Source organism: Sphaeramia orbicularis, chromosome 8 (assembly GCF_902148855.1).
Source record: "Sphaeramia orbicularis chromosome 8, fSphaOr1.1, whole genome shotgun sequence".
NCBI classification, from domain to species: domain Eukaryota; kingdom Metazoa; phylum Chordata; class Actinopteri; order Kurtiformes; family Apogonidae; genus Sphaeramia; species Sphaeramia orbicularis.
This window is the reverse complement of record NC_043964.1, coordinates 28,950,613-28,977,600: the sequence shown is the minus strand read 5'-3', so window position 1 is coordinate 28,977,600 and position 26,988 is coordinate 28,950,613. Positions and strand designations below refer to the sequence as shown.

The 26,988-nt window shown below is 39.1% G+C and overlaps 1 protein-coding gene across 1 annotated transcript in view; it reads right to left on the bottom strand.

Annotated features, from left to right (window-relative positions):
- The window catches only part of coro7 (coronin 7), a 120,454-nt gene that overhangs the window by 6,074 nt on the left and 87,392 nt on the right, over window positions 1-26,988 (bottom strand). The window contains exons 10-24 of the mRNA XM_030142140.1: window positions 6,342-6,396; window positions 6,051-6,108; window positions 5,817-5,962; window positions 5,626-5,724; window positions 5,435-5,539; window positions 4,611-4,770; window positions 4,347-4,522; window positions 4,157-4,265; window positions 3,936-4,022; window positions 3,324-3,466; window positions 3,051-3,155; window positions 1,382-1,467; window positions 1,129-1,270; window positions 918-1,007; window positions 692-808 (exon numbers count right to left, since the gene is read on the bottom strand). Of these exons, the coding sequence (XP_029998000.1) occupies window positions 692-808; window positions 918-1,007; window positions 1,129-1,270; window positions 1,382-1,467; window positions 3,051-3,155; window positions 3,324-3,466; window positions 3,936-4,022; window positions 4,157-4,265; window positions 4,347-4,522; window positions 4,611-4,770; window positions 5,435-5,539; window positions 5,626-5,724; window positions 5,817-5,962; window positions 6,051-6,108; window positions 6,342-6,396 (1,678 nt within the window). The remainder of the gene's footprint in view (window positions 1-691; window positions 809-917; window positions 1,008-1,128; window positions 1,271-1,381; window positions 1,468-3,050; window positions 3,156-3,323; window positions 3,467-3,935; window positions 4,023-4,156; window positions 4,266-4,346; window positions 4,523-4,610; window positions 4,771-5,434; window positions 5,540-5,625; window positions 5,725-5,816; window positions 5,963-6,050; window positions 6,109-6,341; window positions 6,397-26,988) is intronic.

Genomic DNA, 26,988 nt, shown 5'->3' with positions numbered 1-26,988 from the left:
ATACTTGTTATTTATTATGTATAGTGTGTTTGCTCTTGTATTCTATTTTTTCTTCTTGTATTCTATTTTTACTGTTTGTTATGCTGCTGCTGCACTATAATTCCCCAGTTTGGGATCAATAAAGTTTATTTGTTTAGTAGTTTTGATCCCCATTAGCTGCTGCACACCACAGCAGCTACTCTTCCTGAGGTCATTAACAACATAAAAACAAAGCACCATGATTTCCCACAACTCGCTCAACAAACAGGATGTACATACACTCAACTCAACAACACGAAAACCAAAATTCAACTGCAAGCACACAATGCAAACAATTACAAGAACAGTAACAGTACCAACAAGAACAACAACAACAAAAAGAATAAAGAAATAAATAAATAAAATGAACCCCCCAAAAAACAGCTCCATAAAAAACAAACCATCTAGATGACATCACTATAGGATGTGCAATCGCTCAGACAGTAATTCTTGGGTAAATATGAAAATTCTTAACCTTTCAGAAAAACTGACTGCTTAAATTTCTGAAATTAAAAATTGTGGCGGTATATTCCATGCTTCCATTGCCCTATATTGCACACTTCCCGATATTTAATTCGTCCTACAGGCAGGCAACAGGAAACTGTACTATATATTCAGTTATCGACATATCTGTAGTGCAGAGTTCATCCAGTAGGTGGTGCAGTTGGCTCACCTTGACCCGGGGCACTTTGAAAACAACTGGTTCTACAGTCGTCTTGGTGAGCATTAGTCCCACAGCTACTTCCACGTCACGCACATTGCACTCTGTCTTGGGGAGGAATGCCAATCCCTGAACACAAGATAACACAGAAAACCATCAGAACAGCTACAGTTTGAGTTTGATACTTTATTAAGCCTTAAAAATATGAAGCATTAATGTAAGAAAAGTCATACAGTACCTTATGTGGCTCTGGAGTGTTAAAACTGCTACACTCCATAAAGTACGGAGTTTCAGGGACTATCTCATAAATGTGCACTCGGGTGTCACCCTGGTAAACAAAAGGAAGCTGAGTGTTACACCTGATTCTTATTTACTCTCAGTTTTACCTGGTAGCTTTTCCGTCTTCGAGATTTCCCTTCCATGTCAGTTTGTTTTGTCTGTTTACTTACTTTTCCAGTGAGGATGACTACGCTGGTGTCAGGGTCATAAAAAGGGATGAGTGTGGAGGGGGAGACGTCTATTTCAGCGCTGGCTATGACTCCAGAGGACAGAGAGTCAGCGGAGTACAAGTAGAGCCCTCGCTGACTGCGACTGAAAAAAGGAGGACAAGAAGGATCACGACGAATGTCTCTCTGGAGGATAACACACCTGTTACACACTGCTTTAATAATAACCTGAAAATGTCAAGGTCGTGTTCTATACCTGTCAAATCCTGACACTAGCAGGTACTTCCCCTCACACACCCACACCACACGAGCTCCCCTGTGGCCCTCAGGACCTGGGCCCTCCTGAAAAAGGAAAACAACAAGACAGGGTGAACAAAAGCCACAGATTTTGACACAGTGGTCAAACACATGCTGACCGAACTATAATAATAATATAATAATAACTTTTATTTATATAGCACTTTTAAAAACTGAGTTTACAAAGTGCTTTGACAGACAAAGCAGAAAGGCACCACAGCAGGATACAATTGAAAAAAACAAGACGCAAGCAAAGACACTAAAACACAGAAAACAACACAATACAATAAAAGAGATATGTACAGCAAACTAAAAAAACTGCGTAGAAGAAGAACACTGGACAGATTACAGACACTTCCATGGGATATTATAGACTTCTGAGCCCTTTTCCCATGTTTTAAAAAAGGGGAAAAAAACATGTGTGTGTGTGTGTATATATATATATATATATATATATATATATATATATATATATATATATATATATATATGTGTGTGTGTGTGTGTAAATATGTAGGTATGTATGCGTGGTGGAGTATGTGTGTATGTAAATGTGTTTATATATATATATTTGCTATTGTGAACATATGTGTTTGTGTATATTTATATATGTATGAGTGGATATATGGATATTTTATCTATTTTTTTTTAAATATTGTGAACATTGGTATTTGTATATATATTTTTATGAAGGGGTGTGCATAAATATATGTGTGTGTGTAAATATGAATACAATTAGTACGTATAGATGTGTATATTTGTGTGGGGTGGGTTTAGGCCAAGTGTTTTGTAATACTTTGTAAATCTCCTTGATTTGAATAAAGGTTTAAAAAAACAAATGAAATGAAGATTTGGCTTCTTGTGGATTAAAACCATGACAATGCATCACTTCCTGTATGACAAAACCATCATACTATGTTTGTATTTACATCCCAAAGTAAAAAAGATACACAGGGCGATCACAAAGTCTCTTAACAATTTAAAAAGTTTATTACAAAAGCAGTTGATGAGATATGTCAATCAGGTTTGTTCCATGTACCCAATGGTTATCAAAGTTTTTAATCACATTACATTTGTGTATTTCAGGTACTCTGTTGATAAAATCGGTTCTGTTAAATAAACCCCTGAAAAAATGGTTACTCCTCAAGAAAAGGGACAATGTGTATGGTGGTTTATTGAAACAAAATCGGATATGTAGACTCAGCAAAACAACACGATTAAGTATGGAGGACATCCACCATCATGTCCGTCAATTCATGCACGGCACAAGAAATTTATGGAGACAGGGACAGTGTTGGATAAAGGGTGTGGAGAGCGAACATGGCAAGAAATCCAGTACCGTCTTGATGTGCTTTGTGCAACTAATGGTGCCCATATAGAGGTGTATTAGATGAGGCAAAAAACCTTCAATATCTACTTGTCATTTTGTAATAAATCCACAGATTTGTCTATTCATTGGCTTTTGTAATAAATTTGTTACATTGTAAAGACCCTTGATTCCACATAATAGAGTTCTGAACTGTAGCTGTAAAATTTAAGATGTTTAACAAAAATTAAATAGAGACTGATGATCAGGTTAGAAACTTTTAACTGATCGTAAACCATATTCCCTGGGGTGGTGAACATACCTGTACAGGTGTAGTCGACTTGCGCGGGTCATAGATGCGAACTTTCCCATCTTTGCAAACAGTGGCCAGGAGCTTCCCATCTGGGCTCCATGCCATGCAAAACACCTGAATGTAAAACAGAAAGGAGCATGAAATAACAAAATAATAGAGTCAAAAAGACATCCAGATATTGTAGTCGAACACTAGGATTCTTCATTTAACATTCCTTCCTTAATTTCTTTCATTTGATATTTCATAAAATACATGTTTTTAGTTTATGTCTTGGCCACATACCTGGTCTTCATGTCCAGTGAGGAGTTTGACCTCTTCTTCACTCTCCAGACTCCACAGTCTAACAGTGAGATCATAGGACGAAGACACCAGGACTCCACTGGCCAGAGGATGGAACTTAATGGAATAGATCTTCTCTGTGTGCCCTGTGAGGGGTGACATCAAGTTTCATGTGTTCAGATATTTTACTTAAGTAATTTAATCTATAACAATGCATCATGTTCTTTTATATCATCATATGTCTGTTGTGTCAGTGTCGTGTGAGAATCATGTGGCAAAAATGTATGAAAATGCATAAAAATTAACTCAGGAAAACCTGTTTTCAGCTTTGTCACAACACATTTTCCAAGTAATCCAAAAAAAAAAGGATTTTAAATCTTAATTTTGCTTAAGAAGTACAGTATTTTTGATTCACTTTCAATCTTTTAATTTATTTATGGGCCTCTGAGTAGTAGTGGAGTAAAAGCATAAAGTAGCATAAAATGAGCGACCACTCAGATCGACACTTTGTGACCTGCTATATTCGTTAAGCCTTTACTTTTGTATATCAATCCTGTCACTCTGAGGTATCTCAACACCTTCAATATTGAATCCTTTCGTTTTGATAAATTCTACCTTGTAAGATGAGCTCAGGCTCAGTCAGGGTCTCTTTGAGTCCACCCTCTGGTACCTGCCACATCCGGATCTTAGCATCATCACCGGCTAAAATGGAAAAAAGGAAAGAAACAAGTTTGTCACATCACACCATGCACTCGTCATTAAGAGGAGTATACAGTTACACACACACACACGCACACACACACACACACACACAAGTTCATGTTAAATTCACCCACCCACAGCCAGACGGTGTTTGTTGAAGGGATCCCAACAGAGATCGGCCACATTTACTGAATTCTGGATGGTTGGCAGGGCTGTGTCTGGTTGTCTACCAGGCTGAGAGCGCTGGTGAGGGAGGAGAGACAAAGTGACTCATTTATACAAATATCAGAATAGTATCTAGTCTAGCTCACACTTCTGCTGTACCTCAAACACAGCGATCTGGCCTCCAGAGATGGACAGCGGCACTGCCACATGCTTGCTGTTGACACAGAAGCCGTCACATTCGCCCGGTGTGGTCAGGTTGATGCACCTGACGTTGGTAATGTGAGTGTCCCGATGCATCACTGCACCCTGAATGTGCCGGAACTTGGAGGTGGTTCCTGCATAAAGAATCATTTTAAATAAGGACAATGCAGATTGAGAAACATGAATGTGACAGAATTGGCAGGCTGAAGTGTGTGTGCATACCCAGCAGGTTGTGGATGGCTTTGGCGCTCTGGCTGGGACTGGGGCTGGGGAGGAAGCCTGAGGAGAGGCCGGAGGTGGAGGAGGGGGAGCGGGACGGTGCAGCGGTGCTACTGGGCGTGCTCAGAGGACTACTAGAGGTAGAACAGCCATGTCCTGGATCCTGTACAACAATATGGTGGCAATTTATTTCCTTACACTCTTACTTACACATTTAACTGCATATTTTTGAAATTCCACTAGGACTGTACTTACATAATAACAGAATTTGAATTGCCATATAATATTAAGAAAAAAAAGAAAATGAAGAAAGAAAAGAAAATTGGCTTGGGGGAAAGTAGTAGATACAGTGTAGTATCATGAGAAGTTAATGACATAGGCTCTATTACCCATGGCTCTGATAAAAAATTGAAAAAGTAGGGCATTGGTTGTGGTTTTTACATCTAAAATAGCTGTATAGTTTTTTTCACAGAGGAAACAAACAATTGGTCATTTTATCAGCCCACATAAACACTGGTGTCATCTGTACACATTTTATGGAAATAATTTGACTTAAATGCATCAGAGCTAATCAAAATGTATCCCCATCACCCATTAAGTGCAATAATCCTTTTTTCAAATGAGGCAAAACCTTATGTTCACATTTCTGCGAAATTAAAGAAGTTGTTGTTATGTTGTTTCCCTTCAACCAAAAGGTTCCTTCAACAAACATGTTGAAGGAAACATTTTATATTGCAGAACCTAAAGGATAAAACACATCTGAGAAACACCTTGGTCAATGTACAGTCTAAGGTTTTTGCATTATATTTTTTCTGCATATTCCTCACCTCCTTGCTCCCCCTGCTGGTCAGCTCTTTCTTTGCTGGGGTCTGACTGGCTGGTGTAGCCTTGGGTTTGGGCTGTTTATCTGGGTGCAGGCTAACCTTCTCCACCTGAGGACAAAAACAGAATGAATACATGACATATATATTCAGAGTAACGACCGGATAAACTACTGGCATAAACAGAGATCCATTACCTGCTTGTTCCCTCCCTTCCACCACTCCTCAGCAGACATGGCTGGAGTTGTGCCCACTGTATCTGGGTACAGGTCTGCATGAAACTCAAATCCTGAATTCTGGTAAACACAAAAGTATAAATATGCATGCAGCAAGACAATGCAAACAGCCAACGACAAACATCTGGTATATTTTTTTTGTGTCTACACACCTTGCGAGGAACTTGATAGCTGATTGGCACGATGCAACTGTCTGTCAGCTGAAGCACACGCATGACTTCACAAGACATGACATCCAATGCCAGCTTGGGTACCATGGCAACACCTCTTGTTGATATATCCGTCAGACAGTGGCTCACTACAGAGAAAAAAAAAGACAGAGGATCATATACCAGAAGAGTGCGGTCATGACACGAACTGTCAGATAACAGATGAGCTGACATTACCTTGAGAGAGGAAAGGCTCAGAGGCAGAAACTTCAAAGCAGTCGACTACAGTGTCTCCCTGTGCAGAAGAAAACATTACATCATAAATCCACCCTGCAAAGCATGACTTAAAGACGCGACTCACAGCCAAAATTCATCACCTGTCCCACAAGGACGTCATATTTCATATGTCTGATGCAACTACATGAAGGTTTTACTGTTTGAATATATATGTGAAATACAGGCTTCATGTTTAAAAATCATTCCGATCAGCCAAACTGCACGTCAGAATGTCATGAATATTTATCTTACCACGCCGGCCAGAATGAGCAGACCAGTGTCGTCATCAAACAGAGGCATCAGTGTCCTGAAAGATGAGAGAGAAAAGAAAAGGAGAGGGGAAAAGTAAATATTCAAGTTAGACTTCAAAACAGCAAACTGATGTGGTTAACTTGTGATTACATAATCATTTCAGTCACACTGACACGGGCTTACAGTTCTAATAAGTGGCCACTAGATGGGGCAGTTGGAGTAACATTGAGGAAAAAATGGAAATGCCATGTCAGGACATTACACACAAGATCTTTTTCAGATGTTTTTCCTGCACATCAGGCAAACATATGAAGAAACTCTGTTCGACAGCTTAGGCTAAATAAATGTTACACCATTAGAACCATAGAAATTGAACAGTTAAACACAAAGAGTGAAGATAGATGTGACCAAAAACAGATTGAAAGTGGCTGAGAACTGAGCACCAACTAACAATTACCAATGAATCGGTTGTTTTTTAACATTAATCTGTCACTTGAGAAATACTGAAGATGATTCAGTAAAGTTCATTTACTATTGGACAAACAAAATGATTATTGTAGTGTGATGACATGGAAGAATCATGGGAGTCATTGCTTTCACAAACACTGCCAATGAAATCAATCTGATGTGACTAAGACAGAAATGACGTTTTCAGATGAGATAATATATTAAACTTTAATTCACATTATGGTGGGTGATGATTATTCAAATTATATCATTTCCTTGTGAGAAAGAAAAGTTAGAAATGATATGATGACAGTGATAGGGGACCAAATGAAATCAATTAATACAATGAATTACGAAAATGTCTCTGACGGAACATTGTTGGAAACATTTAATATAGTCTAAGCGTCTACGTCAGCAAAAGATATCATTTATTTCCATATCCTCCTGAGACCCAGCAATGCATTTTGGTCCTCTGTAGGGGACAAGAGTTTCACAGCTTTAAAAAATGCTGTCTACTGCAAAGGATATTCCATTAAAAAATAATAGTAAGTATCTGGAAAAAGTGTTATACCATGCTCTTTCCAATTAAAACAAAGTAATGTAAAAAAAAAAAAAAAAAAAAAGTCTCTAAACTTTTACTTTTCTGGATCTCCGGAGGATATGGAAAATGTTACACGTCATAGCTTTAAGTGACTAATTATTGCGAATCTACCAAGGAATTTCCAAACCAGGCACCAAAAAAACTACAGTCACCTGATTTCTCTTATGATTTAGGTAAGAAGATTGATAAATGAATGGAGGGCAAAGTACAACTGGATGTAGCAACTAAACCAAACAGGAAATCTTGGCTTAGCGGTAAACGGTCAAGTCTCTAGCATTCACTTCATAATATCTCCATCCACTCAGAGCTTTCTCCTTCAGTGACAGCAGTGGTCATCATGCTGTATTATTTTCCACGCCGGTCTACAGACATGGAAAGAGCGCAGAGTGCTGGCTGATCGCAGGCCAGACCACTTCACATCACAGGCCACAGATAGGCTGATTGAAGTGGAGAGGCAGCTCCACTGATTGGCTTATGATGATGACCTTGTGTAATGGTACTATTCTAGAGAAATGCCACTCCGCTGCCTCCGCATGAAGTGACAAAGACAGACCGGTGATGTAATGCTCTGACTATGACAATATAATGACAGACCTAGTTTGGGTGTCCTAAGAGGCTGCACACGGTGACACGCAATGCTTTTACACAGTGGAAATGTGGAAGTGGGACAGAGAGAGGAGAGTAACTGTACTGCTGGGAGTGTACATGTAAAAATATGAAAGAAAATAAAAGAGAGATTTTCACGTTAAGTCACTCACTAAAAACTGGAGACCATGAAACTGTGGTTGATATGGCTCACATCCTCTTATTCCATCTACTCGTCTTTTCCAAACTGTCATGAGGGGGATCTTTATATCATTTTCACTTGAGTCTTTTGTTTTGGAAGGAATTTTCTGCTCTTGGCAATAACAGCGGTTCAAGAAACATCTGAATGCCAGTCATGACTGTGAACTGTGAAAGTTTTTGGTACACTAGCCTGCCAAATGTAAATTGTCTAGAAAAATGAAATAATACTTTGTATGTGTGGGTTAGAGAAAAGAGAAGTTTGCGTCTTGTAAGAGGGTTTGAAAGTTAATCAAAAAAACACTTTTTTGAAAAACAGCAAGATGATTGACAAACAAAGCAGATGATCTAAATTATTATGAAATCTCTTAAAGGAACACCTTTTGATCAAGATCCTTTCCCTGACAATATTCTAAGTGTAAATGTCAGGCTTATTTATTGGGGATATAAAGATAGAGACAGAGGTGTACACGCCCCCTCCCCAAATTAGACAAATGTATAAAGTACATAAATATACAAATGAGTGCAAATAATTAAATAGAAATATTAACTACAACAATCTGTAAGTACTTTGATTGTGTTCTTTGATTGTGTTGTATTTTTATTGTGATGTTGAATTTTTGTTATATTTGCATGTTTTAATTGAGATTTTTTTTTTTTTTTTTCATTACCTGCCTCAGGACTATGGATGTAAATTACCAATTTCACTATAATCTAACATATTTACATTTGATGTGCACTGTCCCAACCAAATAAACTAATAGAAAAACATAACTGCCATAAAAGGCATTGATGTTTCATTTATGTGATTTGATATGTTTGTTTAGATGTTTTATTAATATAATTTATTTTATGCGATTTGTTGAAGTACTAGACAGGAACTTTGTTCACGGTCTGTGTTGCACAGGGACACATTCAGTTGTCGCAGTATTTTGAGACCATGAAGACCATGATGAGAGGCTTTGCTCCGCATGTGAGATAAAGTTTAAAATTACTTCAATAAGATTTTTGCATTGTTCATTTCCCTGAAGGATTTTTTATTTTCACCCCCTCTTGGTTTTGTGCAGCCAGCGAGGTACGTTTATTTATTTATATTGTGTTGTATATATTGGTTTCAGTCAATGTGTATGCGTTTTATTGTGTACTTATGTGTGTTGCTTAGTTCAGCAGTGGATTTACCGGTGATAAACCCCGATGACTAAATCTATTAGTAAATGAAGAACTTGGGCGTGGTGTATTTCCTAGAGGGAGTGACATTAATTAAAAATAAGTGACTGAATGGGAAGTGTAGAGGAGAGACTGGCTGGGGTATTTGTCAAAATCAGAAAGTTTTCAATCCATTCTACTCTAAAATGTAGTTTTATTTGAGTTACTTTTTTGTGAAGATGTTGTTTTCCAACTTAAACAATGACATATAACCCCTAATCCATAGATGGGCTACTGCTTTGTTCCAACCCAAGTCTTCATTCTACATTTAAGTGAACACAGAGATAGTATAATTCCCTTCCATCATTGCTCATCCTGTTCATTTTTCATGCTCATCACCTGTTGTGTATGCACAAACTTAACCTTTATACGTCTCTTTATCCCTCAGTTGGTCTGGCTGAGGCTTGTGAAGTCTGTAAGGGGTAGCCACGCTTCATTAGGGTGACTTTGTGTTCCCATGTCCGAGTCAGTCCACAGGGAGTCCCTAAACACCTCCATTCCCACAGTCCTAATCCTCATCCTTTCCTTCACTCACCCTTCACTATTCCTATTCAACCACCACCTTACCCCCTGCATGTTTTTACTATTTCCAATCCCAATTATTTATCCAAATATCTTCCACTTTCTAAATGGCCTTATCTGTGGTTTTCTCACAGTAAATGCAGAACAAGTCAAACAGCCACATAATAAGACTGGAGCTTTATCACTGATAATGACCTCTGTTTACCATCATTTTCACGCTCCACCTCAGCACCGGCCCATTTTCCCACACAGGAAAACACATATACTCAATGAATGTGCATATTTACGCACACGCATGTACAAGCACACCAACATACATGTGCTAATAATAGAGCTTAATGATGTGTGTGCATGTGCAGCAATAACAGCATGTAGTTAAAGAGTCCTGCAGGGTTTAGTGTGGGAGCAAGCTTGTTATGTAGATCTCGATCACATGGGCTGATTATGAATGAAAAGAAAAACTACTGCAGACCTCATTCATGCTCTTAGAGAAAGGCGGTAAACAGAAAAGTGTGTGTGTACGTGTGTGGGTGTTTAAGTCCAACCTACCACACTAATCCACACATAAGCTTTATTCATTTCAGTGTTAGGTATGTGACTGGAACAGGTTTAACAACTCACATGTGAATTAGTCATCACATAAACCAAAAAAGACCACATCATTTTGATATTTTCTGACTTTTTACGCCATAAAACAAACTAGAGCAGGCCCAGTTTCATTCTATTACCATCTCGACACCTTTCTAACTCTTCCAGCGGTCTACAATGATCCCTCCTGGCTTCAGTCTGTCACTGGCAATCCACTTCTATCAGAGTTTACACAAAACAGAAAGCAGAGAACACGCCTCCCGCCTGTCTGCCATCAGCTTACACCGATCTCTCACACAGACCCATATGCACATCATAAAATGACCTTCTGCCCATGACAGCTGCCTTCAGCACCCGCAGATATGATGGGTATATTACTCTAGTGTGCATCTGTGTGTGAGCCTGGGTATATTATGATTATGAGAACGTGTTGTCCTTTGATAATGCAGGAGATACTGGAATGACTGACTAATGGACGACCAGATGAATGGATATGTGGATGACAGATGCATACTGCAGTGGTGTATTTGGAAACAAGGTTGTGCATGTGTGTGTGTGATGGGGCACCAAAGCTCAGTTTTTTTAAGCGTTCACTTGATAATTAGATGATGAATGAACCCACTTACTAAGACAACAACGTTTCTGTGGTCACACATGGTCTACACCTGTGGATGGGCATTTATGTGCATACAAGCGTCACAAAATATGAAAAAGTATGAGAAATGTACACATGCACACACACCCGGATGCTTTACACTTATCTGAGGACCTATAGGCATGTGGAGATAGCATCAGACATACACAGCAGTGTAACATATACAGTATATAGGGGGAGCTAATGAAAGCAACTTGTAGAGGTATAAGGTTATGCTATAGCAGCAATGACCAGATCAGTATCAGTCAAAGGGTCCTTTCTGTTTCTTATGAGATCATGCCCTTTGGCTAGACCAGCCTTACTGCTAAAAACACACACCAGTCAGCACAATACGCACCAGTCAACAGGTAGGAGCAGGCCAGAAAGTTGAGGACAAAGACCTATGCATTTCTGAAATTTGGCCGGACAAAGAATCAGTATTATACGCTTTTTTTAATGGTAGTAAAAAAAAAAAAAAAAAAAAAAAGCATGCCCCCTCTTCATCCAGATCTCAGTGGAATACAGAGCTTCCTGGTGTTTTTGAGGAAGCTGACTCATAATATGCATGGCATGGTTGAAAAAAAGTCACCACCTGGATTTAACTAAGCAAATATTTCAGATCCTTCCTGGAAAATTACTACAGTGATGAATATGTTTCAGCCGCAACAACTTATTTAACTGATGCAGTGAGCATTTCTTAAACAACCATCAGTTTGATAGAGAGCATAAAGATTGGACTGTTTCAATGGTAAAAGGTCATATGGTCTGAAGAGTCCAGATTGACCCTGTTCCAGAGTAGATGAAGTGGTTACCCATCATACCTCGTGCCTACAGTACAAGCCTGTGGGGGCAGTGTTATAATCTGAGGTTGATTCTGTTTTGTCATCCAAAGTATAAGTGGTCCAATGAAATTTTGTGTGTGTGATGTTTTTTTGAGAAACGTTGAGAATTACGGTAATCTTTTTTTTTTTTTTCATAATTGTAATTAGTTAAGAAAAAGCATATCAAATAAAATAACTTCCAAATCTTGAAAAGTTTTGGTGCACTAACAATTTTAACACTGCTAGTTTGGCTCCTTTCACTTCTGAAGGTTTTAAAACAACACTGGGATAATTTATTTGTTGAAATATCATTTGTAATGTAAGTTGCTACTCTGACTCTGGTTTCCTTTTCTAAATTCTGCTGCCTTGTCAGCTGAGCATATTATTTTGTGCATGACACAATAATCAAATCAAGTCCTCCATTCACATTTCCTGATCTACAGCAAAACAACTGTCTAATTTAACCAGTAAGATCAGGGATGCCAGACTCATTTTATTTTAGGGGCCACATACACAAAATTTGACCTCAAGTGGGCTGGTCCGGTATAATAATAGCATAATAACTTAGAAATAATGACAACTCTGAATTTTTCTTTTTGTTTTAGTACAAAAAAGCATTACATTTACAAACTAACAAAAAATGTGAATCACCTGAAACTTCCATGAACAACCTGAAATTTTTTAACAAAAATTATTACAACTTTGAGCATATTATACCTTAGTTTATTATTTACACATGTGCGTGACAACTTCTAGATCATAGTGGATCTACAAAAACTCAGAACATTTAGTAACAGGTGCCTGAAACGGAAAAATATAGAATTTTGCTTTGTGATGAATACAACTTGATTGTCAATGTCTTTTGTGTAATCCTTGCAAATTCATCCTGGGGGCTGGACTGAATCCTTTGGAGGGCCAGTTTTGGCACATGGGCCGTATGTTTGACACCCTTACATTAGATCATGAAAATATTCTTGTTACAAAGTGAATTTTTTAGCAGGTGACAGAACTAGAGAGGCCTTATTCAGTGGCTCATACTGTATTTCCTCTCAGTTGTCCCAGTGCTCTTCTTTATCAGTTCTTTGGTTATGTCATTCCAAACAGTGGGAGTGAGTGAGCGGGTGGTGCAGCTCTATCTCTGAAGATGAAGGGTCTGCTGAACTGTGAACTCAATCAGTCCACTTTATCAGGCCGCCTGCCTCCACTAACTGTGGGCCTGCAGCTCGTCCAGCAGCTGTCTAAGCCGGCCCCTACTGTCCTACGGCCACAGGCAACGCGGCTGAAACTAGAGCTGTGGAGGTCGTAAAAGATTGTTTGGATTATCTCACAGGGTCGCAAAGGACACTTGGGGCACGGCACAGCAAAAACAGCAAACGTGTTGCAGGGAGCCTTGAGTCGCTGATTTTCAGTGTGGCTCCACAGTCTTTGCACAAAACAGGAGGTCGATAAACTGATACTACATCAAATTCAATGACAGCAAAAGTCTTATTTGGAAAAGTTCTCAAGCAACTCAATATTTTGGGATCTGGGGTTATATATGTTCAAAATATGACATCAGAGGCTGTAGTTTTTAACTGTGGTAGTTGTTAAATCCAGGATTCTGGTGAGGCGATTTATTATAAAACTGTGGTTGACAAAAATATTCATCATAGGGTTTTTCTTGGAATCTAAAGTGGTGATGGAGAGACAAGCAGGAATGTGGATAAAACTGGCTGCTTTATTTACTCCCTGTAATTTTGAATCTATTTACTTCTCTAGGGTTTATGTGTGTGTTCCTATCAGAGATGAAAGAGGAAACGGCTAATACAAGATGATAAAAGTACAAAACAAACTATTTTTCTGCTCTCTTCTTTGTGTCAGTTGTAACTGGAACATTTAATCAAGTCTGACAACATTTGGAGAGACCAAATGTTGTTTATACATCCAAAACTATTAATAGTTATTACTGTATAATCGACTATTGCAGGAAAGTCTTTTGAAGCTTGTCTTGAAACTCTGGTGACTGCTCTGTGTCTTACCTAATACATGAATCCACATTAACATAGCACATTGGTTACAGCAATAAAATCAGTTCATATGACCAGCATGATGTCCATTTACTCTTTCTTCCTGTCTTTATTGTTTGCTCTGATAGAACACACATGCTGTTTCAGTGTTATTACTCTAATATACGGGAGTTAGACACAGCTAATGGTTTTAAGCACACTTACACTGCAGGTCCATGGGTGTGCACATTGCACCAACAATGGAATGACTGGTCTGGAATAATCCACTGATGATTAAATGGGATTCATAACAAAGCAACTCAGGTCCTTGAAACTGTCTCTGGCGTGGTAAATCCTAGTTTGGTTTCTAGTGTCCTGTAAGTATGTGAAATAATAACACCAGAAGACTCCAGCTGATATATTACTGTCTCTGACCTTTGAAGCATTGCAGCAAAATCCTGCAAAATGTGTGGCAAAACAAGCAAATAAACAATATATCACAACTCATGAACTCTGTCACTTCTGTAAACGCATAAGCCTACAGAGTAATCAGACCTCTGCACTGCTGCTGTCTGAATGTGTATAAATGTTTACAGTAGCAGCATCAGAAACCCAGAGGCTGCACCGCAGAAGCTAAACTACTGTTAAATCATTTCAGGATTTTTTTTTTTCAAAGATCTCCTGGTATTCATTTTTCAGAGGAGATAATCCTTGGCTCTTCTACAAAAAAATGTCCATCATGATGAGTTTAAGGATGCTCAGCAGGCATTTAAATCCAACTGCATAATCACCCTGCTGAGCGCTCCAATATATGCTAAAGGGCAACTTGCTCTAGCAATGTGTTTGAGTGTGTGTGTTTAATAAGTGCACCGGGTCTGCCTGCCTAGCTACCTTCAGTAGCCAGTTCATTAGAAGGGAATTAGAGTTGACGCGCTGCGTTCCTGAGAGGGGAAGAAAAGCCAGGATTGTTGGTTGAGGGGCCAGCTGTGGCCTCGTCTGAGCCCCAGTGACGAGGCTCTCAGATGGGCTGCCAAGCTGCTGCTCGCCCCTCTCTCCTTGCTTCACCAGGCCTCGTCCTCTGGCAGCCGCATAAATACACACACATTTACACATAGAGCCGCACGTGCACATGCAAAGACGCATACTCAAGATTTAATTAAACTGAGTTCCGTGTCAACAGGTCTGCAGCGACCCCCCTGACACCCCCCGACACACACTCCCAATTCCACATACAACCACACGTAAAGTTGCCAAAGGGAAAAAATGCAACAGCTTCAGCAGTTATTTCCCTTCTGTTCTCAAGAAACTGAATAACGCTTCATTACCATTCCAACTTGTCATCAGTAAAACTCCATCTTCACACTGAAACAAGCTGCTCTAGTCAGCATCTCTCAACTAATCCTTCTCTGCAGAGGAGCCCACACCAAGACAGTCCCTGCTGCCTCAACCACACATCAGATCCTCACAAAATACCAAGTATGTGTAGAAAAACAACCCCATACTTACCCCTAATAATCACTTAAACACATCTCAAGACAATTTTTGCACTTACCACATGATGGACACTGCATCTGTTTTGCATAATGTTGACAAGAGAATGAAAACCCCAGTCTTTATTTTTACAAGAAGAGACAGAGAAACGGCGAAACCATGGTTTCAACTGGTTGAAAAGATGATTACACAGAACACACAGTCGTACGTATTCCAGATGAACACGATACATTAGAAACCGTCTTTAAAATGACATATTCTCATGCTCGCACAAACAAACAGTCTCAAAGACATATAAATGTGTGGTAAATCAGTCCAGACTGGCTGAGCTGTAAAGCAGCAAGGTCGCTGATAATAAACTAGCAGGAGACCTCAGACACTGAATATTCTGGTCTGGGAATGCTGAGGAACTAATAGAGTGGAGGTGGGGAGGGGGCACTGTAGGATGTGGGTGGGCATGAAGATGTCAAGGTATATTTATAGACTGAATTATATTAAAGTGTCTGGAAAAATCTAAGGAGAAACGCATCATACAGTAATTTAGTGTTCATGGGGAGTACTGAACATTTTTCCTTCTGATCTAGTGTTCTTTTCTGTGAGGTGTGTGTCTTTGCGTCTACTTGTTGACGGCTGTGAGCTCTGATGAACCCACGGAGCCCCGGAAGAGATGCGTTCCACGTTAACCTTAGAGTTCAGCATCAATGGTTTGGGTAGATGACCATTAAATGACCTGTCGGCAGGGGCCTGGGAACCTTACAGCAGCCGAAATTGCCTCACAAGACGAAAAAGAAAGGAAGTGATGGCACAGGACACAGAAAGTGAAGGGGAGAAGGTCGTGACCACAACGACCCTCTCTGCTGTTAGGGCACCGGACGAAAAGCCCAGTCCCTGTCACGGTTGCTTTTAACACTAAACCCAGACGGAGGTACACATGTTTAGAAGGAAGTGAGGAAGCTGAACTGTTTACCACTCTCAAATAGCAGCAAAGGAACTTATCAGCCAATATTTGTGATATATGATCAACAAAATGTCTGAATATGAAGTGTTTTTACGGTCTCATTTATGTTCTTTATCCTTTTCCATACAAGCCACGCTGCCAATGCTAATAGTAAAGGACATCGATAGCCTTTTAGAAAATAACATGAAGTCTGTCAAAGTAAGGGAAATCCCACTAATAAATCTTATCTTAAATTAAACCAATGATGACTACTGTAACTAAACCATAAGACTAATGGGAAAGAAACTATTCATTAAATGAAATATACTATTAGATGTCTGGTTATTGGAAATATGCATAACTTTCAGTAACCGACCTAAAACACTCAGTATAAATCCACTTTAATTCAACAAATAAACCACTAAATAGATATTTCATGCTTTAAATCAGCCATGGGTATCATGTATTGCAGCATAATTACCCTGCATTCCAGATACATAACTTAAAAGTAATGATAATAAGTCTGACCTTGACTTAGTTCCAGAGAATCAGTCAGTCTGCAGTATGCGCTGATGTCTTATAGGGAACAAATTGAAGATGATGTAAGTCTTACTAGGTGCACACTCTTTTTCCTACTGTGGAAAAGCCACAGTGCAAATTGTTGCTGTTCTGCCATGCACACACTGAACCAGTCAGTAAAGTCAACTCTAAAAACACAATCCAACCAATAACAGCCTTGATGAGTGACTTACTGCAGAGTTAAAATCTCGTCCAGCTTAACAGACCGTGGTCAATCTTGAACAGACACTCGGCTGCTAAAGAGCAGTGCCTTGGCAGACAGCTTAGAAGATGCCACATCTGACCTGAACATTTACTGATGAACCTTTTTGGTAAATTGTGCAAAAATCTTCAGCAAAAGTTCCCTTGAATCCTGGCAGCACTTGACCTGGTACCAAAACTCACATTACATGATCCAAAGCAGTCGCACAAAATACTTAATGTAGTGACTGAGCAGGTCTTTGTGTGTATGAGACTTTCCTTCATGGACGGCCAAGACAGAATTATCATAAACGCCAGAACCATGAAACCCAGTGATTTACGGATACAAAATATTACTGTTTAATATTTGTTTTTCTTGCAAGGCTAAGTATGTGTGCTTTTTTTCCCCTATTACTGCTGAATGAACACTACAAAAACATTCTTGAGGCGTTCAACAGAGCGCCTTTCATGGATGGACATTGGTGTGTGTTTAGACTCCGTGGTGTCCTCCAGTTTTGCTTTATCAGAGAGACACTTATCTGTCCCACCGCCTTCCACCCTGTTGGTCTCTATCTGTGTTACGTTGCGACTGTAGATCTGACTCATCTCTCTGTGACACACATCTACACAGCTGCGACTATGTGTCCATACTTGCTCTTTCTGCTCCATCTTCAACGCCACTTTAACATTCTTATCCCCTCACTCAATCTTAGAAGCAAAAATTCCTCTCCTGCAGGATGAAAATCTTGGATCTGGGAAAGTAAATATTTAGAACGCAAAAAACTGTGCTATTTTTCTAAACTGCATATAGGGTTTAACTTCAATAAGTCAAAAGGATAAGCACTGACACTGAAATCAATAATACAAAAATATATTTCAGCCATGTACCCTTGGTCTCACCTTTGTTCCTTTGTCCTACGTGGACAGACAGTCCGTGCAAGTATTTATTTTATGTTCCAACACACCCCTGCTAAATCATCTAGTTTAATGACCACCATGGGGATAAGTACAGTAAAAACCGATAAAAACTTCACAGACCTGTACAGATTTACCATATGAGACAAGGGGAAAAGATGGGGGTGTAAAAAAAAAGGGCTGAAACCAAGTGAGACAGAGAGAAGTAAGAGATAAGATCACTGACACAATTGTGTAGTAAATCACAGCAACTGCGTGTCTTTATCGGAGTGTATGCACGTGTTCCTATAGGAACGCTTTGAGCTCTATCTTGCTGCATCTGGCTAAGTTACTGGACAAAAAGAAAGAAAGAGAAAGAAAAAGATTGTTACAGAAGACGCTGTAGCCTTGACTTGAAAGCCTTGATGAGCTACAACTGGTACAATGAGACTGACTCCCATACTACCCCCCAAGAACACACACACAACACACACACACACACACAGAATAATGCATTTTGACCTTGTTTTCCATCATCTGTTTAATCTTGGTCAAGATAGAACCCACATTGTGTGACCACCCATACACAGAAACCAATACTAAAGTGCAGTTTAGTATTCCAGTCATACTATTTGACCATTTCAACTGTCTAAATTTTACATAGTAAATAAATAAGCTTATGGTCAAAAAGAAAGTAGAAAATGATGCATTTGGCCAAAGGCGACGCAGATACACAATGTGTTTGCAGTGCTGTCTATGCAGCACCCACTGAGCCACCATCTCTCAACAATAAGCAGTGCTGACAAGACATTTACAAGCCCACATCCAGCCTCAGCCCGGGCCCTTCCACCGCTGCATGACGAGGCAGCTTTGAGCAATTTGTTAACACAGCAGATGCATATTCCACTAGAGAATAAATGTAAGTGGCATTCATGTTGCACTGAATTAAACTCAGATGGCTTTTTGTCTTGTAAATAGTGAGGCTGCAGCACGAGATGTAAAGCCAAAAACTTAACATGACTGTCAGAACTGGGACACTTCTCAAACGGATAACAATCAAAACATTTTTTCTCGCCTCTTCTTTTTCCTTCAAGCCTCCCTCCTGCAGTACGTCTCTTTGACCTCTCCTTCATGTCAAGGCCTCCGCATTCATCTTTTCATGTTCATCTTATCAGTGTTGTGTGTCACAGCTTAAAGCAAAGCTTGCTATCTGTGCACCTAAGAGCTGAGTGTTTGTTTAAATTTAACCTCCTTTATTTAACTAGGCAGGTCATTTACAGCAAAAAATACCCCATAAATGCAAAACAAACCCCTAAAGACATTTTTGTACAGGCATCACTGAGTTGTTTGGGATGTTTTTTTTTCTTTAATCTTTGTGGATGATCTGTGCATTATGTTAATGTGCATCCCCATGGGTAGTGTTCTTTTTCCACATCATGTGACTGATTTCAAGCATGGTGCCAATACACAAAGTATGCAAAAGAGCCAAAAACAGCAGAGATTTTACATTTATTACTAATTAATGTAGTATTCAGAGGGCTACTTCTGAAAAGCAATTCAGAACAGATGACTGAATATAGGCCCTTTAATGTAAATTATGCTTATACTCTATTAGGGTACTCAGTCAGTAATGTATTTTGAATACTTTGAATTACATCAATATAGTCTGACATTATCATTGTATGTAAACAAAATGCACCTGCAGGTTTGTGGAAGCTGAATTTATGACTTTTTAAGATGTTTTTCAAGACGTCTTTGGTAAAATTTATGACCTTGCATTTACAAAAACAACAGTACAGCAGACCACATAGTCATAGTGTTTCAATCCAGCTGACATTACATTTCCATCTGTCCATGATTAATCTTTGAGCCACTGATGTTCAAGCTGCTAAAGCTCACACCTAAACCCCTCCACCTATGAATGATTATTGCTAGCCCGTCATTTTCATCTCTGGTATGATAAAATGCTAAACACTAATTAGAAATTTGACAAAATCTTCACAAAGATTTCCAAACCAATATCATTTCTTGTATCTGTGGAATTAGTTGACACCTCTGAATGCCAGATTTAAAGATGATCAATTTTAAGAACAATTAATTTAGTGAATTTTAGGACAATCATATTTAAGACTTTTTAAGACATTTTAAGGATCTGTGGACACCTTGTAAACAGTGTTAGGGAAGCACTAATTTAACATTCTGCGCTAATACTAACTACTGATGTTTAAAGATGCAGTGTTTGACAGTTTTTTAATGTCAATGGACAAAAACTCCATAGATCCATAAATTGTGGGCTTATGAGAAATGAATAATGGCCTTTAAATTCCCATTAAAAATAAATAAATAGGCAAATAAGCAAGTACAGAAGGAGACCGTATTCTCACCCCCACTGCTTCAAATTCTACCTAATTAAGTAAGTTACTCATATCTTGAATTGTACACATGCAATACTAGAATGAATTCTACTACTACCCCCAAAAAATCTAAGTAAATATGTTGTAAGAACCAAACAAACAAACAAACAAAAAAAAACCACATACAGCAGTGGTTATATGCATGCGGCAGCCTATGCAGACATATACCTTGGCCTATTTTATCAAATTACACAAATTGCCAACATGCAAGCATTAGCTTGACCTGTGCTGAACAGTAATTCAAGTGGTCCGTGAGGATATAAGATTTATGCGTGTATTCCTTCCCTGTGTTTTCAGGCTGTAGAAAATCTACTCCATGACGCAGGTTTTTGGTTAATCAAAGGCATTTTCAGACATGTAAGTGGTTAAATACATGACTGTGAGCTGTAATTACTGATCACTGATCGGATTGTGGCAGATGTGACCTGGAAGATCCTCTACTATGTGTCTTGACACAGAAGTTTGGAAAAAGTAGTTTGACTTCAGGTCATCTATATGTATATTTAGTCGTGTGATTTGGACCAGTGGGAAAGAGATGCAGACGGAAGGTGTGTTTTTCAATTTTGGTGTTTTTTCCCTGTGAGATTGCCTCTTGCAGATTCATAACACCTATTTTGTTACTGACTCTATTTAGTCACCGTTTTGTTCCACGAAAACAAATAAAGCTCACACCTAAACCCCTTACTGTGTTAATACAACACAGTAGATAAACATCAGTCACTGCCACTGGTAAATGCCAATGTATTTACAGATAGGTTGAAGGCAGTCAAAAAGGTCGATTTCAGCCAATACTGACATTAGGTCAAAATATTGGTGTGTGTAATTGCAGTAGAGATATAAGTAAAACACAAAAAGAGCAAGATGTTTTCAACTAATGACTGGCTACAAATTGTGAATGGAATATTTGAGATGGAGATTTTGACCCATAGATTGAGGACTCAAGAAGAGCAGTGTCATGATAAATGGGAGAAATGGACAATTTTCATTTCAACATCACATTACTAAAACCAGTTGTTAGTCACAAAGGATTTTTATGGTCAATGTATCCCAAATGCCCCTTATATTTGTTTTGTACAGAATTCAAACAATAACAATAAAGTAACAAAAAAAAAAAAAAAAACGAGTGAGTTGCTTTATCTGTAAAAAAAAAAAAAAAAAAAAAAACCCAGAGGAAAAAAAACAAAAAAAACAATGAAGAGCCAAACAGGCTGGTTTGGAGTCAGTTACAAGTGATAAACTTTAGTTATACTAAAAAAGCTAAACTTAGCTTAAAATGTTTGGAGGCTTGAGAGACACTTTATTTAACATGAGGGGATTACGGGAAATAAATGACCTAAATGTCCTACATTTCAGAACAATTAATGCAAAACTGCAAAATTAGGTCAGTAAATAGCTATATTCTGATTAAAACCATTCAAATTCCATCTAACTTCACTTACTCATATTTTGCATTCTATATACACATTATGATTTCCACAACCAAAAAATCTAAATAAATGTCATAATATATTAAAAAACACATACAGCGGTGGTTTATAAGCATGCACCGGTTCTGCAGACATATGCCTCCATCTATTTTTATCAAATTACACAAATTACCGATATATGAGCATTAGCCTGACCTGATCTGACCTGTGCTGCATAGCTGGCCTCATCCCTCTGATAGAGTTTCTACCATGGTTCTAACACAGCAGTGTAGTCATAGCGAACATACTGTAGCTAAGCTGCAGTCGCTTTACTTCCCGCACTAAACCACAAACATGTTGCTGTTACTCAATACCTGACATACCAGACAGCTGGGTGACAGTAAGACTTAGAGGTAGGAACACAGAGGGGAAGGAAATTAAGGAAGGGGGAACAAAAGAAGAATACAAAAAAAAGTGTTCACACTGTCTCACCTCTGTTAATGGTGATCATGGGAAAATGCCCCTACTAGTTGACCCCTGAGCTCAACTTGTTCCCCTCTGGATCTCGCCCTTTCTCCTTCAGACCTCTCTGCACTCTCTCCTCTTCTATCACTCTTATCAGAGCCTTACTGATAAACACAAATCCAGCATTCAAGGGAATAAGCAGCCGTGACTGTTCCCTCCACAAATGCAGAACACCACAGCTCACACAACATCCACATGTGTCTACTTTAAAAGAATTTCAAGGCTAACAGGCTATGAAAAATACAAATCATACAGATACAAAGAGAAACATGTTCCCAATCATCTCAGTAACAGAGGTTAGTAAATCCACTTTTCATGTTAGGGCTTTTATCCCCACGACAACAAAATGGGTACTAATGGCTGGTCCAGCTCTGAGTCATGCATTGCCCTGTTGGACTGTTTGTCTCTCTCTTTCTCCTTAATGAGAAGTGCCAGTGAGCGCAGAGTCAACAGACTAGTAAACCTCTAAGTGAACTATGGTTCGACCTCTTTAGGTTTGTGTGTCCACTCAGCAGCCCCCCTCCACTGCATGAAACAAACAGCTCCTGCCGTCCCTAAAATGTTACTGTAATATTCTTGAGGTCTTTGTTTTGAGGGCCTTTTTCATGTTCTTCATATTTTAGGTAAGTCCTATAAAGCTCTAAGCTTTCTCTAATGATGTCAAAATGCCATGAGAGGGAAATGTGAAAGAACCCAAAATCATAATAACAATAAAAAATGCACAAACAAAATAATAAACAATGCGACAAACGGGAGCCACAATGTTTTTTGTTTTTTTTTCCAAATCATGACCTTGTGTCTGTGTTCCCAAAGCAGGGTTCATTAACACAGCCTGTCTATGACAGACGAATGGTGAGAAAGGGCAAAATTATTATTTTTTGTTGTCACCCTGAGCCATTTTGAAAATTAAGGTCACTCTGGGATGTATATTCCTCCATGAGCTACTTTTGGTTTGAAACATAACATTAACATAAGATGAAATACATAAGGAGATAACAGAACGTGGACTTGTGATTGGTTCCTCTATAGAAGACAGCTTTATGAGGATCAGACTGACTAACAAAGCCAGGTGGGAAGAGTCAACATCTCACCTAATGTTTAGATAGATACAGGCTTTATCTGATGCATTGTATCTCATTACAGCATTATATGTTTGTTCTCACACCAACAGTAACAACTTCTGCTTTGAGCTGCATCATTATTCCTGCCTTTCTCCACCATATTCTTCTGTCATGTTCAGGTTCCCATAGAAGCTGTTAATTATCCATGGGTGTTCATAGCCTCTCCCTGTCGCTTCCCAGGTTACTTCTCCTCTGTGCACCAATACTCTCATGGTTATGTTTTCAAAGCTACCAGAGGTTGAGACACTGTGGGAAGAAAGGCAGGCAGGGCCTTGTGAAGAGGACCGGGTTGTGTGTCACAACAGCCCACACATAATGCCGTCAGAGCACATTTATGTGTGACGGGGGGACATATAGTTGTTGACAGAGGGGCATGACATGCATATGCAGGGAACACATAAACAGATACCAATACATATGCAGATATCCGAAACACTAACAAAGCACGCACTCACCTCAGCCTCTAAAGAACTGAACACAGGGCAGAAAGAGGCTGGGAGAATAATGACCAGGGGGCGAGTTGGGGGCTCCATCAGAAAATAACTGGGGATGATCATTCCCAGGCTGTTCTAATGAGAAAGAGATGCATGATTCCCAAAAACCTCCACCCTCTCCCTCTGTGTTTGTGCGTACCCATGTGCTATGTGCTGAACATTGCAAAATACGACTAACAATGTACATTCTTACACCACGTGTGGAGTTAAATAATGTTAAAGAAACAGAGGCCACATAATGAAACACAAAAATGTAGTCATTAACTACACACATGAAGCTCACAGGACCTCCAGACATAAAGCTGTTTAGCTCCATAAACTTCCAAGTATGTCTTGTTGTACACAACTTTAGGTAATGCAGACGTATCCTGAATTAAAGGAAAAAAAATAGGTGGGTTTTGATATTCAGTTTCAGCACTGTATTTTGGATCTGGTAGCTGCTGAGAGATTTGTAAAACGTATAAATACAAAACATGACAAGTATTTTACGTTCAACCTTGTCTGCAGGACCTGCCACATGTCATTTACAACACTTCTGAGGATTATTTGTTTTCGTGCCATGAAAACATTGTTCTGCAATTTTTATTTTTAATTTTTTTCAAAATGAGGTATGTTTGTTGTTTCTAGTAAAGGGTACAATGTGAGGAAGTGAAGTGTCATTTTGTATTGAAGTGATCTTCACTGGATCTCACTCCTGTTGACTATTTTCTACAAGACACCTCAGCTCTTTCTACAGCAGGGTAGACTTTTCTCCTCTTTTTTGAAAATCAAAAACCCACAGGCATGCTGTGAACAACAAAACATGAATACCTCAAACCAAGACACGTGGTCATTTCTGGAAAGATCTAAGCACATGAACATAGAGGGTATGAGCGTGTTGTATGAATATAATTATGTTTTCAAGGTGGCCTGCTTCATGCTGTGAGTGGACATTATCTTAGCAGGGAGGCAGAGTAGGATGAAGACAACCCTCCAAACTAAACACACTCACAATGCATAATATATTTACCAATCATACATGAAAGGACAACATAGATGAAAAAGTAGAAAATAGTAAAAAAAAAAAAAAAAAATGACAGACTGGTGTCCAAATTCATCTGTCAGACTTAGCTAAAAACTTTAGCTTTTTGTCTCCTCGTGGTCTGGCAGATGCTACAACTTCACCAGCAATTCTGAAGGCTATAAATTAAAAGTGTTCCTATTCCTTTGCGGATTCTAATAAACAAGGATCTTGACAGTGATTTTTATTTTTACAACATGCTACTACTCCACCCCTTTGTTTTTATTAAGTTTTCAATATATCAGGCAGAGCTGAACATAAATCAAAGTATGACAGTTTAACTTAAAAAAGGGGGGAATACTAGGGTAATAAAATAATGAAGGCTGGTTAATGAAAGATTTAAGCATGAGAAAAAAAATAAAACTTTGACAAGGAGTGAATTTTCATGTCTCAAAAAAGCAGCTTGGTGCTGCTATGCTACGTTTTTCTAGCTTCAGTCTCTTAGCAGCCTGCGGTTGGCTCAGCAGTAAACCAGTGTTTTACTGGTTCCCCCAGGCAGTGTTATGGAGCACGCTGGACACCGCCTCACCATCTTTTACTGCCCAGGATGATTAGGAGCCCAATGTGCTGTCAACACATGCAGTAATGCTGTTCCAGCCACTCGACTGTGATTTACACCACTGACCAGATGCACGGGCTATGAAATGTCTTCATCACTTTTGTTGACAGAACAAGAGAAAATTACTTAAACTATAGCAAGTAAATGGTGACAGGTAAAATGTACATTGGGAACATTGCTTCTTATTGCCAGACAGCTCCAAGATCCTGGCATTTGACTCTGATAATACCTGTAATTTGTTAATTTTGATGCATCAAGTATCTGTGGAGACATTGGACTAACTTTAACTGTAACAAACTGTGGTGTGTGGTCAGCACTATAAAACTCATACAAGCCACCACAGGAAAAAACACACCCTAGAGGTAAGTACTTGAGTACCTGGTCCTTCTCATCCACACACACATATAAGCTCAATTACTAAATAAATAACTCTCCCTCTGGAACCCTGGAAAACCTCAGCACTGTTTTGGACGCATGTTAATTATGTGTATTGTTATGTGTGTGATGAAGGGATTGATGGATGGAACACTGACAGACACTGATTTGACTAGAGGCCAATAGGAAAATGCATATTTGCTGCAAGTTCTGTTCTTTTAACATATAAAACACAGTTGCAGTCCTGACTGAGGCGCTACATCTGGGACCCTGCAGGACATGCGTGAAATCATTTCTCTATTCCTGCAATTTACTGTAATGCCTTGCAGATGGTACCGTGCATGTGTGAGTATGTAACATGGGTAATAACTCCAACAGTAGGAGACGAAGTAGAGGAGAAAGGCGTGAGCCACATACCGTGTGGAGACGGCTATCAAAAAGTAAACTGTACAATATACATAAGCACAACGCAGCAAGTGGAACCAAACTTCTCCTTTGTCCAGAGGATCCTGAGGGGAGTAGATTTAAGAGACACGTGTGAAGGCCTCAAGACCAGAGAGAGATCTGCTCAATTTCTATTCCTGTCTGAGCGTCTTTGTGTCCAGTGTAAGTGGAGGTGACATCACCACTATGGAAAATCTGGCCTGGTTTCAATTATTTTCACAATTTATTGTCAACGTGGAGAAAACAGAAGCACTGTAAGAATGTGAAGGGGTGTCAGAGTGTGGGTAAATTCTGAAACATATGGCTTGAAGTACACATCTAAGGTAACAGCTCCTGAGAGATATCCCCCACTGTACCTTGTAGGGAAGCTGCTGTCGCTGACATTGAAATAGGCTGCCAGCTGCCGACGGGTAGTTTGTCACTGGTGATAGGAAGTATTCAATAGCTTTCTCAGCTTGAGGATGACTGCGTGAATGAAGCGACCATATGTGCTAATGTACAACTGCACATACACTGTCAAGGCAAGCAACAGCCCCTATATGTCAACAGACAGTGTGTTCTTAAATTAATGAATAGAAACT